The sequence below is a fragment of the Psammomys obesus genome, unplaced genomic scaffold (assembly GCF_907164565.1).
Source record: "Psammomys obesus unplaced genomic scaffold, mPsaObe1.curated_primary_1811, whole genome shotgun sequence".
Classification (NCBI taxonomy): domain Eukaryota; kingdom Metazoa; phylum Chordata; class Mammalia; order Rodentia; family Muridae; genus Psammomys; species Psammomys obesus.
The window spans coordinates 41033647-41049827 of record NW_026585504.1 but is presented as its reverse complement, the minus strand read 5'-3'; the positions used below and the strand labels follow the sequence as shown (position 1 = coordinate 41049827).

General features: G+C 56.6%; 1 protein-coding gene across 2 annotated transcripts in view; it reads right to left on the bottom strand.

Annotated features, from left to right (window-relative positions):
- Positions 1–76: 76 nt before the first annotated feature.
- Positions 77–16181, bottom strand: part of Mapk8ip1 (mitogen-activated protein kinase 8 interacting protein 1) — a 16861-nt gene continuing 756 nt past the window's right edge. The window contains exons 1-12 of one of the 2 annotated variants that reach the window (XM_055600298.1): positions 8325–8815; positions 7461–7566; positions 5360–5662; positions 3911–3992; positions 2911–3723; positions 2683–2758; positions 2135–2307; positions 1750–1859; positions 1520–1636; positions 1315–1385; positions 1115–1213; positions 77–805 (exon numbers count right to left, since the gene is read on the bottom strand). In XM_055600298.1, coding sequence (XP_055456273.1) covers positions 733–805; positions 1115–1213; positions 1315–1385; positions 1520–1636; positions 1750–1859; positions 2135–2307; positions 2683–2758; positions 2911–3723; positions 3911–3992; positions 5360–5662; positions 7461–7566; positions 8325–8395 — 2094 coding nt within the window. In that variant the 5' untranslated portion in view covers positions 8396–8815 and the 3' untranslated portion in view covers positions 77–732. Of the gene's footprint in view, positions 806–1114; positions 1214–1314; positions 1386–1519; positions 1637–1749; positions 1860–2134; positions 2308–2682; positions 2759–2910; positions 3724–3910; positions 3993–5359; positions 5663–7460; positions 7567–8324; positions 8816–16181 lie in introns of those variants that run through there. The other variant, XM_055600290.1, reaches the window with a different exon arrangement.

The following is a 16181-nucleotide window of genomic DNA, read 5'->3' as shown; positions in this document are numbered from 1 at the left end:
CAGCAAATGCTTGGCTCAGCAGCCTGTGTGTAGCACGAAGGCCCCGTAGGGGTCCGAGTAAATGCGCCCACTGTGGTCCAGACAGGAAATAGCACTTTAATAGTAGTAGCCAGGTGACAAGACAGTGATGAGATGGCGGGGCAGCTGAGAAGCCTCCTTTCCCTGCTAGGCAGGGCCTGCTGTAGCCCTCTCCTTCTGAGCCTGTCAGGACCAGCATGCTGGCCAGGCTGGAGGCTGAGGTGCCCGGAGGCCCCACAGATGAAAACACAGTCTTCACTGTCACCTCTTGCCATTTCCTTACTGGAAAGTCCTTGGGAGGTGGTTGGGCTCAGCCTGAGCTCAGGGCTCTAGGTGAGGAGGGGACAGGGGACGATGGGCACTTCCAGGTGGCATGGGCTTTGTCAAGGTAGGAGCCAAGAGCCAGGGCCCCTAGCATGAAGCCAAGCCCAGGATGGGGCACTGCCTCTATTCCTAGGAGATCCCTTTGTGGCCAGAGGCCTGACCCCCCCTCAGGCCTCCCCCTCCCCCAGTCCCCAGAGAGCCTATACCGTCCTCCATAGATGAATCTAACCCCATATATTACAATAAACTGCATCTGCCTCTCCCCACACCCCTGCCCCCCACCCAAACAGCCCTCACTTCCCCATTCTCTGGTGGCCGTGCCACATCCTGTCAGCAGCCAGCTGTCCTAGCACTGGCCTGGGGCTGAGGGGCTGCAGAGTGGCGGGGCTGCTACTCCAGGTAGATGTCTTCTGTAGGACAAGTGTACTCCACAAACTGCTTGTAGAACTGCTGAAATGCACGCCTGGAAAATGGAGGACACTGGAATGAGCAGGGGCCTCGAGCCAGGCTCTTCAGGGGGAGCTTTGAGACTTTGGGGTAACTTAGCTGTTGTCTGGGCAGTTATTTCCCAAAGAGAAAAGGACCAGGTGAGAAAGGGCCCCGTAGCTGATCAACAAGGAAGTGGCCCAGAAACCAGGCTCACTTGGGACCCTCCAGCCCCTTCCAGGAGTGGGGCTTCCGGATCTGGCAGAGGACAGGGCTCATGCTGGCACTGAAGCAGCTCCCCGGCTTTGTGACCTGGGCAGGTCCTTACCAACACACATACACGTACCCCACAGACTCTGCCAGGGCTTTGGTGGAATCTTCAGACACAAAGACATGGCAGGCAAACCTGTGGTCAGCGGGGTGCTTGGTGATGAACCCAAAGTACCTGTGGGAAGGTAGGCACTATGAGACGGGATCCTGACCCATGCCTACCCACGATGGCCCGAGACTACCAATGGGACTCTTGTGTCCGCCTCTCATACTTACTTGTTGTTCTTTGGATGGTATCCACAGAAAGAGATGTTTTTTAGCTGGAAAAAGTGGCTACATTTATTTCCCTACAGGAGGGAAGAGAGAAGCAAGATGGGTCAACTTGCAGGGCTAAGCAGGCAGGAGGGGAAATGACGGGGGGAGGCACAGAGGGAGAGGAGAGGCATGGCAGGCAAGAAGGCCGGGGCTTGAAGGACATCACCTTGGCCTCCTGAGCATCATCAGCTTTGACACCGATCTTGACACCCCTAACGCTGATCTCAAGCACACAGCTGGAGGGCGGGTTAAAGTGCACGGTGAGCCGGCGGGTGGTGGCGATCTGCGAGAGGGACAGGCCATGGTGGAAGCTCATGTCTCCAGACCCCAGTGTCGTCCTCCCCAATAGCATGGGCTGGCTGAGAACAGGCACCCCCCAGGAAGAAGCGGAAGTACCTTTTGCATAGCGGCACAGAGGACATCATTGCCCTTGTGATAAGGAACCTGGACGGAGCCCAGGAACTTGACCCGGAACTGGTCAATCCAGTCGCTGTTTTTGGCAAGGGCTGGAAAGACAACATGCAATAAAGAGCAAGAGAGCCATCAGCAGGGGGCTCAGGCAAGCCCCAAAACAGTGTGGCATGTGGAGTGACTCAGGCAGCACGGGGCATCACCACCCCCACGTGCCCCGACCTGGCTGGGCCTCACCTAGTAACTGTGTAATGGAACTGACTGAATTCTTTATTCCCTGCCAGGCTAAGACCCGGAGTGTATGTTCACTGGCAAGTCAGTTGGACAGATACAGGGGTGGGTGGGACCAGGCTGGGGGGAAGGGCACTACCTGCCATGTGCTCAGGCTCCTTGGTGACCTCAATGGCATAGTAGGCAGGAAAGACACCTCGGGCTCCAGTGCGCATGTTATAGGCCTCGTACCAATAGTCTTCCGCCTGCAGCTCCACCAGCAGAGGGTCGTCTACTTCTAGCTCAAGTTCGTCTTCATGTCGAGGCACAAACCTGTCCCCAAGGGCATGTGAGGCACTGCTCACCAGAGTTCTTTAGCTAGGCCCAACCTGGGGTCCTGAGCCACTGACATTTGCAAAAATACCCACATCTGTGTCACAGTGATGCCTCCTAGGGGACACACAACACTCAGACATAGGTGTGTCACCCAAAAATCCAGGGGCCAGGGAGAAAGGGAGCCTCGGCCTTGAGAAGCTGAAAGGCCATGGAAGGTCTATGCAGGGTGGGCATTTTTCTGGTCCCTAGCCAGGTTAGGTATGTAGTCCTAGCTTCCTCATGACTCCTCAGCCTTTGCCTTGAGCCGAGTCCCCCAGCAGTTGACGGGAGCCAGTGGTGGACTGGCAAAGGCAAGGAGGGGGTGCCTCTCACCTGAATATAGCCCGATGGGTTTGCTCATGCTCCTCCCCGTTGATGACGCAGGAGAACAGCCCGAAAGACTCAGCACCTGTAGGAAGGCAATAGGCTGGAGGAGGTGGCCTCGGCTTGGGACAGGTAGGGAGCTCTGTCCTGCTCTCAGGCAGACTATGTGGTGTCTGAGGGTCATTCCATCTCAGCTCTCCCTGGCCTGGTCCCCCCACTGCCCGCTCGCCGACTCACTGGAGGAGCGAGAGCGGCCACTCATGAAGACGTTGAGAAACTTCTTAGAGAAGTGGACGTCAGGCTCATCCGGTGTGGAGTCCTCCGAGAGGCAGGTGGGAGGCCGGGGCTGAGGGGCCTCCTCGTATTCCTCACCAATGGCCGACTCGTAGGGAGAGGAGGCAGAGGCACAGTTGTCATAGACAGTGGCAGAGTCGCTTTCATCACTGTAGTCTCCGAAGCATGGCCGCAGGCTCACCAACTCAAGCTGGGCATGCTCATCCACCACCAGAGTGTACTTGACCGAGTCGTAGGACAGGGCGCTGGTGTCCGAGCTCAGTGAGGCCCTCGGGGGCGGAGGGGGCTCCCCGCGGCTTCCCCGCCACCCTCCGACTGGCAGCTCAGCTCGCTCTGGGGAGGACAGGCAGTCGAAGCCCTCATCCTCTTCACTGATGGAGGGGTGTGGCCGCCCTGCCGTCGCAGAGTAAGCAGCAGGGTCTGGATCCGAGCTAACTGACATCCGGCTCTCGGTGGGTGGCAAGAAGGAGGAAGTGGGTTCTGCTGGGTCTGGGGGTCTCTGCACTGGGGTCAGGTAGATCTCCTCAGTTGCCTCGAGCCGCACATCTGCCTGATAGTGGATGCGGTCTCGATGGGCATGGCCCCGGCCACCAGGTGCAGTGGCGGGGGGACCGCTTGGAGGTGCCATCTGAGTGGCGGCACTCCGGCGACAAGGGCTGTCGGTGGAGGTACCTCGATCCTTGGTGGGAACGGGACTGCTCTGGGGGGGCAGCTCATCGCTCAGACAGATGTGTTCATGTGGAGGTGTCTGCTCCCCTGGAGGACAGGCAGGTTGGTGCTGAGAGCAGGACCCAGGTCCCCTGTCCCCAGACACCTGTCCCCTCCTCTTCCCAAGCTGTCCTCTGTCAGCAGGCTCCGCAGCCAGGCACTGGCTCCCAGATGACCTGAGCCCAGGGGAGCCAGGTGAAGAACTGTCCCACTCGGGGAGGGAGGCTTGACTTACCTGTCTTGAGGGGGGAGGACGAGCGAGAGACACGATCCTGCCAGCTGTGCTTTTTCCCTAAAGAATTATTATTCAGCGTGTCCTGTGCAAAGAACAAAAGGCTCTTATGAAGAAGCAGTAGTCAGCAGTGCCCGGCACAGGGAGGCCCCGGTCCTGCCCCCCTCAGGCCAGCCCGAGGCTGTTCCCATCCATCTTGCCTTGCCAAAGGCCTCTCTGCCAACCTCCCTCTAACAGGCAGGCGGGGTGGGAGATTAGCACCCTCCCCACAGGCCTGCTGGCTTGGAGCCAACCCTCAAGGTTTGCAATAGTGGTGTTTGGCCAGTGTGGGTGCTGAGGAGGGGCTGTAGAGGGAGAAGTACAGCACCCAGGAAGTCAGACAACAGCCCCGGGCACTGAGGGTAGACATGTTCAGGTGCTCACACCCAGCCCCGGTGTGACCCCCTGTCCTGGAGCTCAGAAAGCCGGGGTCCAGCAGAATGGCCAGGACACTCTGGCACACAGAAGGGTCTTCCCTGGAGCTGGCCTCTGGGCCTGGATGAATCATTCAAACCATGACTCCATAACACTCACCCCCACTTCAAACCACGTGACTGAGGAATGACAGATGTAGAGTCAGCAGCCCTCCTTCCTGGATCTCCCAGAATGCTCGTGTATCCCACATTCTTGGCCTCCTGAGACCCCTGAACAGTGCCCATGCACAGGCTCTCCACAAACAATTGGGCTCCCTCCCCAGGGAACACCATAAGCAACACATGCATTCATGAGTTGGGCTGCCAGAAGCCATGCCAGAGGATACTGGGAAAGGGATCAACCCCTTCCTTGCGGGCCCTGCACCAGCCATCAGCTCCTCTCCCAGTACCTCTCCTGCCTAGGCCTATAAGACAATGGGTCAAGGCAGCCCTCTTTGGCATCCAGCCACCCACCAGGGGCTCCAGGCCCCCAACTCAGCCAAGCAACTCCACACCCCCATCTCTATTGCTGCTCTCTGGAATGCCCAGCTGCTGAGATGTCCAACTGGAGGCAGAGCCTGAATTCCCATTCCCACCTTCATCCCATTTCAGATGCTCTCTTCTCCAGGCCCTGCTGCTGCCTCAACCTTCACAGAAGCACCCTAACCCAAGGAGGATCTTGTCCCAACTGCAGGAACCCAACTCCTTTGTTAGTCCCCTGCCAGTCTCCCCACTCAAATCCCTGCCAACCCCCCCCCCCCCCCCCGCGCGCCCTTTCCAGGCTCAATACCCAGACAGCTAGACTCAGCCCTTCTCAGGACAGACTTTACTGCACCCCTCATAAAGCCCTTCCTCTAGCCCTCTTGCAGAAAACCTGTCCCTCCCCAAGACAGGGAGCGCCTAGGTCCCTGGTCTCACCAACAGGCTTGCGCCCCTCCATCCTCCCTGTCCACCCAGGGCGCCGCCCCCTCAGCTCGGCCCTGGGCCTCTTGCGCCTCACCTGAGACCGCGGCACCTGCGGGAAGAGGTTGAGCGTGGTAGGCCTCTTGGGCCGGTAGGTGTCTCCGCTGCCTGTGCCCGGGCCCTGGCCTTGGCTGCGAGGCGCCGGCTCCTGGCCGGACTCGGCTTTGGGAGGCCCCACTCCTGGCCTTTGGGCAGCGAGCTCGTCGTCGTCCTCCTCGTCCTCCTCGGCGCCGGGAGTGTCGCCTGCCGCGTCGATCAGGTCCATCTGCAGCATCTCCGCCTGCAGCCGGCTCCCCGCGCTGCCACTGCTACCCGTAGATAGCAGCCCGGCGCGCGGGGGCTGCGCGGCACCGACGGAGGGGCGTCAGGGGAGGGGCCTTGTGGGCGGGGGAGGGGTCTAGCGGGAGGGGCGTGCCTGATGCCTCTGTGCTCCGCCCCCAATGGATGAGTCCATTTCGTGGCCGTGAGGGGAGGGAGATTGGCAGCCGGGCAGAGAGGCAGGAGCAACTAGGCCGCTCCCGTACGCAACCCCAGAGAGGCTGCGTTCCCAAGCCAGCCAGCGCCCACGCCTCTTCTCTCCCATGGTTCCCCCTCCGGATTTCTTGCACCCTCCCGTTCCCCTGGCAACGGCCAGTGACCTCACTCGGGTTGTAAACCAAGCCCAGAGTGAAATCACCACTGTTGCTATGGAGACCTAGGGGTCGCCCAGGAATTCCTGCCCCAATAGGGAAGGGTGAGAGAGACAACTGGCGTTGGAATGGTCCATTGAAGTAAACTGGGAGAAGTGCCTGTCAGTCAGGTAAGGAAGACTGCAGTGCGGACCTGAGGCCCTGAACCGACCGGAAGGGGGATTCTGAGGGGGAGCCCTTCCCAGCCAGCTTTAATCTGAACACTTGCCTCCACCAGTCCTGTAACTACGTACTGCTTCCACGGTTGCCGCTAACTCCTGGCATCTTGGACAGATCCTCTGGCCCTTAATCCCTCAAGAGTTGACTGGGCCTATACTGCTATCCTCCAGGTTACCAGAGGGGAGAGGACACTGAAAAGTGTGCGTTAAAGCCACCGAGACTTTGAGTAGGCTCCCACGGGGGACCACCCTAATTAGTATAGCACTACCAGGGTAGGGGTTGGGGGAGTTCCTGCTAATTTCGGAAGACCCTCTTGAAAGCTTTGCATACGGGAAACAGTGCTTTCAAAGTCCAGAGCAGTTACAGGACCTCAGAGAAGTCATGACAGAGCTCTGGAACCCCGAGACCAGAAGAAGTGGCTTCTGCCTCCATCCTTGCTGTCCTGGCCAGAGGGTGGAGGATTGTGTGGGAACCATAAAGTCATCCTCACAGCTTGCTTGCTTTTGCCTGTAAGTTTCTAAAAGTGTCAGGACTAGCAGGAGGTCAACACCAAGACAAACACCCTTCTTCCCTGGCTCACACTGCAGCCATGTAAATGTCCTATCCAGCTACTCGCCTACCTGGCTAGATAAAGCGCTGCCCTCTGACACCCAGCCCTGTGCAGCTGCCATCCATACCCTGCAAAGCAAGTCCTTGTTCTGACAACAGAATGGGGGTCTCCGTCTATCCTGGGTACCCTGGCACTCAGCTATAAGGACAGGCAAAGCCAAGGGGCTCAGAGCAAGAGCAGTACCAATACCAGAATGGTCCCTCAACAGGGGCCACTGGAAACCTAAGGGGCTGGCAGTGGGCTCAGGGAGATGCAGAGGCGGCAGCCACGGGAGCTGGTCCAGCAGCACCCTGCCTCCTCTCTCCTGCCCCAGGGCACTGCAGAGTTCACCAGACTCCACCCTGTACTGCTGCAGGCCCTCTGCCAAGAAGCTCCTGTGAGGGCCTTCCCTTCACTCTCGCCCTCACTGCCACTGTCTACATCCCAAGCTCTTCTGCTCTCGGTTCCTGTGAGAACTGAGGGAGCCGCTTCCGGCTCCCCACAAGACCATACAAAACATTAAATGAAGATTTTTGGATTGTGCCAAGATATGTCAAGCCTTACACTAGATGCTTCCTGTGTTCTTATTTCGCTTCCTAGGAGTCACACACACTAAAAAAGCTCCTCTGTAAACATAGGGCTGCCCTCACCTTTGTCCCCACCCTCCCACCACACTCAGATTCTCCAGGTTCAGCCCTTACCCTGAGAGACAAGGTATCTTTGCACTGCAGGCTGATGCCACACTCATCAGTGATCTCTGAAAGGTCTTCATCCTCAAACTCCTCTAGGCTGATGTCATGGGTGAGCCTGGTATGGACAGAAACCAAAGTTACAACCCAGGGGTCCTAAGCCCCAACTAAGCCTGCTGGTACCTCCCTCTTCCTAGGGGAAGCCCCTAGAAGCCAGGTGACAGCTCCCAGATGGAGGACGCACTCTGCCACCACAGTGGCAGGGAAAGGATTTGGGGTAGGAGCCAAAAGGCATTCCACCTAGGGTGGCGGAGGAGGCAGCTCCAGGTTCCCCGGCATCACTGCCTGGGAGTTCTCTGTCCTGCTGCCAACCAGGAGGCAGTCCTAGAAGGCCCAGCTAGGCACAGCCTCAGCTCGGCTGGAGAAATGTCTTCATGGCCAAGGCAGTGCCAACCCCAAGAGGTACCCAGGGCAGGGAAACCTTTGCACTCCATGGTAACAAGACTCATCAGAAGGAAACAGCAGGGGCCCCTTTCACCCACAAAGTTAAACACTGCTGAGCCACTGTGGTGCCTGTCTGTCCCCAGCACCTGCTCACCCTAAACCCTGGCACCCTGACTTGGTGTAAATGGGACATCTGGGGAGTTGGAGAGAATGCCTGGGCCTTTTCCCAGAGACCAGGAGAATAGGCACGTAGCAGAGGTACACAAGCTCATCCAAGGTCACCCAGGAGAGGAAGGACAGGGTGCAGCTCCGAGGAAAGCCTAGAAGGCTCACACCTGTCTTCTACCTCCGTCTGAACAGGGGCCCTGAGCTCAACGGAGCAGCTCTCGACTCACCCCTCCCCCACCCTGAGGCCAGCCCCCAGGACCCTACCAGCGCTCCCACTGATCCTCCAACCAGCTGTCATTGTCTGGGCTCGAATCCATCTTCAATACCAGCTGCATGGAGAGCCCTGCCCGGCCAGGGGGCTGCGGGGCTCCAGGGCTGCCCTCTCATGCCCAGAAGGGTGGGGGGGCCAGAGCTCAGGGCAGGGCTGGGGCTTCTGGCCTCCACCAACTGGGCCTGCCTTTCTGCATCCTGCCGGCTGCAGAAGCCTGGGGAGCTCATTAAAAATAGATGGGCCGGAGAGGAGGCCGCAGCTGCCGACCCAGGCCCCAGCCCCAACTCTTCCTGGCCCAGCCCTCGGATGCGGGCAGCTTCCTCCCTTGGCGGCCGGTCGCGCAGCTATGTCGCCGCCTCCCCCGCGGGATCAGGTTACTGCAATCAATGCTACTGGCTCCACCTGCCCTTCCAATGCCCCTGTTGGGGGCTGGAGTGACCCCCCTCCCTTCCAAGGCCAGGCGAGTAAGCAGACGGCAGAAATCTGGTAATTTTTTTTCCCTCAAAGCGAGACCCTGATCTGCTTTAAAGGGCCAGCGCCACACTCAGGGTGCCAAATGGGAAGATGGAGGGGCTTCGGAAGCGCTCCAAGAACGGCCGCAAGAATCCACATTGCCACAGGCTCCGCCTCCACACCGCCTCTGTGAGGCTTCTGCAAGTCCAGGGCCAGGGAGGTTGGGTGGGGGATTGGCGCTCCCCGGAAGGATGTGCGGGGAGACAGCGCTGAAGACCGGTAGAGTTAGGACCCTTTGGGGGCAGGGTTGGGAGTCATTTGGGAGTGACATTGACTGAGCCTGGAGGTCTCCACTGGCAACTTGTCCTGGAAGATTGGGACCCGAAGGGTAGCAGGGTCCCTGGCATGGGGGTGTGGCGACCAGCTGGTAGGAAAGTGGTGAGGGGGGGCTGGTCCAGAGGCCAGAGCACCCTCCTCACTCTAGCCTCCTGGCCTCGTGTCTAACGCTAAGTGCAGCCTGGCTGTGAGGTCTGGGACACAGACAGCACGGTAGTTCCTGGGTCTCACTGGGCATCTTCTCTGCAAGTGTCCTCGGACGCCCCAAGCTCTGCTGGTACCCTCCGCACACACCTGTCTCCTTATTGCCAAACCATGCATCCACCGCACCACCTTGCCTGCCGGCCTCAGTTTTCCTGTACCTGTACTACCCCTCTAGGACCATGAGGCGAAGTCTCAAGGAATACCACTGCCCCCTCTCCCCTCACTCAAAATCCTCACCAGGGCTCTCTGCAAGGGGGAGACTCCCGCCTGGAGTGCGATTGCCCGATTGCCCGTTTACTAAGCCTTGCTCTGCAAGGGTGGGGACTGGACCCCCACGGTGCCCAGTCTGAGGCTTGCATGGTACATGTGGCAGAGCCTCAAACTGGGCATGCCACAGAAATTCTCAGAGAAGCTGTCCTCCAGGAAGCCCTCTCACGGGGCAGGTTTCATCCGAGGGTTGGCTCCATCAGAGATCCTACCCATCCTGGCTACAAAGCTGCATGGAGGGAACACACTCCCCTCACCATCTGTATCTCTCCCTTCCTGGCTCCCATCTAAACTGGATGCTCCTGGAAGACAGAGCCGGTGAGGGTGTCAAGTATACAGCACGTGCTCAGTAGACACACGAGAGGTGTTGGCCACCCGGCAGTCGCCGTCTCTACCCTTCCTCTCAAGCTGAAGAAGGGTCTGGAGAGGGACTGCAGGATTCTATATGGCCACAGGATGTATATCCTGTGATATTTCTGTATATCCATGTCCCTTCAGCGTGGCCTGATGGGCCAGTTCTCTGAACAACAGGTGTAAGTGGGGCTAGGCCAGATGAGGGCATTAGGGTAACTGGGCACAGAGGAGAAGACATTTGAGCTAAGGGCCAGGAGCCTACCTTATCCTTAGCTTGTCTGAGGGAAAGGAGAGTGTTCTTGCCCTTCTCTCACTCCTGAATTCACCCAGGAGAGAAGTCCCCGGGGATGACATGTTCCATCCGCTTAAAAATGGTGTCATCGCTCTTGTCTTTGGGAGTGAGATGGCAGGATGACACCATGTCAGGCCTGGAAGTAGGAATGTTGAGAGCAAATCCTCACTCCTCCAACCTGGCAACCAACCCTGCTGCATTTCTTTACCACCTTGGAATAGGGCTCTGGGCCATCTCCCCGATGAGGGAGCCTAAGGCCCAGGTGTAAGTGTTGTCAACTTCGGTCCCCTTCCTGCTTGCCACCTCAGGATAAGATGCAGTGTCTGAATTACAGCGGAGGGAGGTCACCACCAAGGAGGAGAGGGTAGGACTGGCCAGGGGCTGTGTTCAGGGATGCCAACAGTGGTGAAGAAAGACAAGAGGGACGGGGATCTGGAGGGCAAGCAGAAAAACAGGAAGGCAGGTAGGTTCCTCCAGATCTCGTATAAGGCATTTTCTTGGAAATCTGAGCCTTGGCCTGGGAGGCTACACAGGAGATTAACCCGGCCCTGGCAGGTTGGCAGCAGCTTCCCAGGGTTGGGAGGGCAGCCTCCCAAAGCAGCAGCATTGCATCTGTCAGCCCTGCTTGCCCATACTGGGTAGACACAGCACAGCCATGTTTGATGGCCCTGTGTCAAAGTCTGGTCACTAGAAGCCACTCTGACTTTGACGTCCGTCTTCCTGCAGTACATACCCTCTTGCAGTGTGGATCCCTAGCAATACTTTGCTCAGATTCTGGCCATGAGCACACCCCACACTCCCCAGCCTGCCCTGGGCTGGGCTGGGTTCTGCTGAGTGGTTGAAGCCAACCTTCTCCAGGTAGTCTCATGTGGTTTCCTGCTGCCCTGCTGCCTCGGTTCCCTTGTCCTTGTGTCCCTCCCCACAGAAGCTCCACCTGTTCCTGGCCTCCTCAGGAACAGGCTGAAATGGTCATGCACAGGAAGTGAGGGCCAAGCACAGGGCTGAGCTCTCGCTGAGTTAGGCCGAGGAGAGCCAGGTGTGGGCTGTTAGAAGCCACACCTGAGCCTTCAACGTCCAGCTTCCTGTCTGGGTTAAAGGGGCTAGCAAATTGACCTCTGGCCCCTGCCATGAGTCCAGCCTTCCCTTGCAGCACTAAATCTTACAGAGCTGGCTTCCAGGTCCTGAGCACACCCCACCGTCCAGCCACCTGCCCCCTAAAGGGCTCTTCTGACTTTGGAGAACAGGCCACTCCTCCTTTCTGGTAGCTCCTAACCCCGCCTGATGGTAGTTACGGAATGACTGTAGTTCTCCCTGTGGGTTGTATGACCCATGGCGCCCCTTCTCCAAAGGGCAGTTAGTCCATAATGTCCTTCACCTGTAAGGTTCCAGCAGTATGAGTTCTGAATAAGTGTTGAGCAGGCTACAGCATTCCTGTTGTCTTTCTGTATTTTTGACTTGCAAATGTCGAGATAAGTTCTCTTTTGGCTCCAACTTTAACAATAGGTGACTCAGCTCGGGGGAAATGCCCACAAACGAACAAGCCCACAAGTAAAAGTCTCTTACACACCAAAACTTGGACGATGTTGCATGGGGTGGCACTGCTGACCCGATTTGTGGGCCCCTTTAGAAGGCACCAAGTTAGAACTGGTTGCTGAAGGCAGGTAGGAGAGTCTAGCCCAAAGCCAGATGGGAAGTGTGGGACATGGCATTCTTTTGTAGATGGTTTCTGCATCTTCTGGAATGAGCATTATAGAGTCTGTGTGTGAACATGGAGAGTGACAACCAATAAAATAAGGAAAAAGGGCAGCCTGGGTCTGGAAATAGCTCCATCCGTAGAGTGTTTGTCTGGCATGCAACGAGGTTCTGTGATGCCTGGCTCTGCATGTACCTGTAACCCCAGCATGTGAGAGGCGACAACAAGAGGATCAGGAACTCAAGGTCTTCCTCAATTACACAGTAAGTTTCTGGCCAGTCTGGGTGACATGAGACCTTGTTTTTAAAAAGTTGGGGGTGAACGGAGGAGGCAGGCTGGTTGACCATGGCTTCTCAGAGAAGATTCTTGCAAGAGCCGCATGGATGGGGAGTTGTGGGGTGAATGGTCTGGTGAATCTGCCTTTGCTTCTTCACTGGGCAAACTTCTGCTTCTGCTTCCCACAAGCTAGCCCCAGACTCCTAGTCTCTCCACTGCCAGCTCCTGGCCTCAATCTCCTAAACTCACCCCAGCTTACGCAATTGTATACCCAGAGATGATAAACAAGCACCTGTTAGATGCTGGAAGCCTTGGCTGCCTGGTGGGGTAGGGGCAATGTGGCCCTTACTTGAATGTCCAGTAACAGAACACAGCCAGCACCCAGGAGAGGTTCCCAGAGTTGCTCATGAATATGAGCAGGACCAGGGGTCAGAGGCGACATTCTAGAATAGGTAAGATCCCTCAGTGGGGATGGGGGTGCTGACACAATTGATAGGAACCTTTAATCCCCAAGGCAGAATTAGATTGTGCCATTTCCCAGGGATCCAGATACCCAGATGAGGACTGATACTAGAAGGCTGGGGTAGAACTCCTTCCCTGGCTACAGTTGGGCTGCGTGAGGCTAGCCAGCTCCTCTACACTTGTTCGCCAGGAGCTAGGCCAGAGGCAGCAACTGCCATTCTGCCTCCTGCCGTCACCACAGCAAAGCTGGTGTTCCCAGCCTGGCTGCTGGGCCACCTTGTTCTCACCATGTCCTGGGTTCTTCCTGAGGTAACAGTAGTCTCCTCTGATCAGTGACACTCCCAGGACCGTGGTTCTGGTACTTCCTACCTGCCTTCCCCCAAGCTCCATGCCCCAAATCAACCGTGTGAGCAAAGATCACCAAGCTGAAACCCAGTAAGCACCAAGGTGATTAGATGGCTGCCTGCCTAGCCTCTCATCTCCCAAGGAGCCCTGGCAGCACCCTGCTTCATCCCTCCTGCATCTTCTTCACGCTCAGACCAGTGGGAGAATCTGATCTGACCCATCTCCTAAGCATCCCCCAGCCTGTCCCCATGCCTCGCCTCACCTGCCTGGAGGAGGGGCAGGATGGCTCCCCCATCCACTCTGCCTGGCAGCCACTCTCCTCCTGCTGCTGCCAGTCCCTGCCTGACCCCAGTCCAGCACCTACAGCACCACCGCTCGTAGATGAAGAGTCCAGCATCCCCAACTTCCCATACAACTTTGCTCTCCACGTTGACAGACAGGGGTCGGTGGCCCTGCCTGTTTGCCTGTTCCCAGCATGTCCTTCGCAGTGTACCTTCCTCCTCTGTGAGGACTGCCTGACCTTCCCCTGTGGGCCCTGGACCTGCACGACCACCACCCTCAGCCTGTCTGGGAAGACACTGTCTCCCTGTACATTGTCCCCTGCACGGTGGTCAGGGTTATGTCAGGACCTCTGCATACTTCCCCTCCTGGTGAGCCTAGCAAAAGGTTCCTTTGGTGAGCAATGGAAGGCACTGTATACAGCGCTGTGAAGAGGCAAACGAGGGCACCTGCTCTGTGGTGAGCAACTCTCGAGCTGAGGTAGTAGGGCAGGGTCATCAGAAAGCACCCAGGTTTCCATCTGAGTCCCGGACTCCCTCCCGACCTTGTTATTAACTTGCTGTGTGTTCTTGGGAAGTCACTGGCCATTTCATCTTTCTGCATAAGGGAGACATTTACTGGACTGGTTTTTCCTCTTTTTTTGTTTTTTTGTTTTCTTCTACAGTGGTAGAGTTGGAACCTAGTCCCTCCAGCAGGGACTAGGCAAGCACTTAGCACTCATCCTACCCCATCCCCAAAAGCTGACATCCGAGGTCTCCCTTAGCCAGGGCTCTTAGCCATACACTTAAAGCAGGCTGTTCATTTTGCTTCCCGTGAATACCCCTTTGTCCTGCTGATCCTTCCATTTGGGGCGACTGTCCCCTGTTCCACCCCTTCAGCCCACACATCCAGGCCCAATGGATCCATTGTGTAATGCTCTAAAATTTCTTCCCTAGAGCTTTCTTTATGAAGAACATGGATCAGTTAAAAATATCTTTTCGTTATGCTGCAAGTAACTCAGTAACTTACATACATCTAAAAATAAGAAGCCAAATGGTACCCAAACAGGTAAAGTAGAAAGTCCTCGCTCTATCCCACATCCAGACATACCACTAGGGACCAGATGGAAGACTCCCATAACCAGAAAAACCACCCAGCACATACTCATTTAAATCAACTTCCAACAGACGCTCCCATCTTTCATGTATACACACTCTTACCCTTCCAAGAGTGCTCCCCAGTCTGACAGGGCTTGCCCTTTTGGTGGCAGAGCTGGAACCAGACTTTCTGGGTTCACATCAGCTCCACTACCAGCCGCTCTAGGCCTTGGTTTCCTCATCTGGAGGCAGCGGCAACAGTAGCCTGCTCACGTGATTATGAGAGAACACACACCCGTACACAGAAAATCCTTAGCGTGGTGCATTCACCACTACTCTGTTCTCCAGGAGAAATGTGCCCAGTAATAATAATAATAATAATAATCATCATCATCATCATCATCATCAAGTAAGACACTGTTGAACACCTACTCTGGGCTGAGTGATGAGAACACCAAAGTGCTGGTGTGCGCCACTTACACACCCTGGAAGCTCACAGTAGAAACAGGACACACACACATCTGAGTCTTAGAACCATCCTATCAGGGGCTAAAAAAGACATCTAGAAGAACAAACAAAGGCTGAAAGGGCTTAGGTGCCACGGCTTGGAGTACAGAGCTAAAAAGAGCAGCTGAGCCCACAGCCCTACTAAAGAGCCACAAGAGGCATAATTGCTCAGGGTTAAATGGAGCTGGACCAATTGGCTGCTTAGGCAGGACAAGAGAAAGGTCAGTGGGGGCTGCTGAAGCCGGCAGCAGGCCATGCAGGGCCCAAGACACTGCCCTATTATTCTCACACAAGCCTGCTCAGCCTCTCAACCAGGCTACAGTTGAGGGCCAGCCCACTCAGTCCTGACCCTGTCTCAAACTTTCCTGTGGTCCTTAGGCTAGGCCCTCTGCCTTCCTTATTTCCCATTGCCTCAGCCATGCCTAATGCAGACCCAGGTGTACCCCTGGGGTGGTTGTGAAGTTTCAGTGAAGTACACTGGAGGATCGCGTGGACAGGAACAAGCTGTGCCGGTTCCTGCCAGTGTGGACGGCTACCTGTTGAACCTCGAGACCTGTGTGCTGTCTCCTTCCCAGGCGGGAATCAGTATTAACTGGCCCACACAACAGATGAGACCAAGGGAGACAAAAGCATGCTTGGATCAGGTGGTGAGGATTCGAACCCATGTCCCTCACAGCTAATTCTCTTCCCCCGCAATGGCCTGACCTGCCAGGAAGGATCTGGAGGGCTGCACCCTCCAGGCTGTCTTCAGGTTGCAACCTTTCTCTGCCCCCTCCTTCTGGTTCTCTCAGCTGGGCTCAGGGCCCCCTTGGAGGATTCAGGGCCTGATCATACCATTTGAGATCCCTGGGGGTCTCTGCCCACCTGAGGACCTGGGAAATACAGACCCCTTCAGCAGATGATGAGTCGGCGCCAGAGCCCAGCTGGGGCCTGGCTGGGCCAAGGGCCCCAGGAGAAAGGAAGGCGCCTGCCCCTGAGGTGGGGAAACAATGACAGTGTCTCAGCTTCTCTCCTAGATTCTGGAGCAGAGACTCCCTTCTCCTCTTCCTCACCAAATCTGTGTGCATGCGCGTGTGTGTGCATGCGCGTGTGCCTGTGAGTATGTTTGTGTGAAGAGAGGACATTCACTGGTCTGAAACTCTTGTGGTCTAATATCAGATTGAGGGGGAGATCGAAGGCGAGCTCAGCTCAGTGTCCTGAGTATTTACCAAGTAGAGACCATCATGGTATCCCTAGATATCTACAGGCAGATTCCCCCAACACACACACACACACACACACACACACACACACACACACACACACA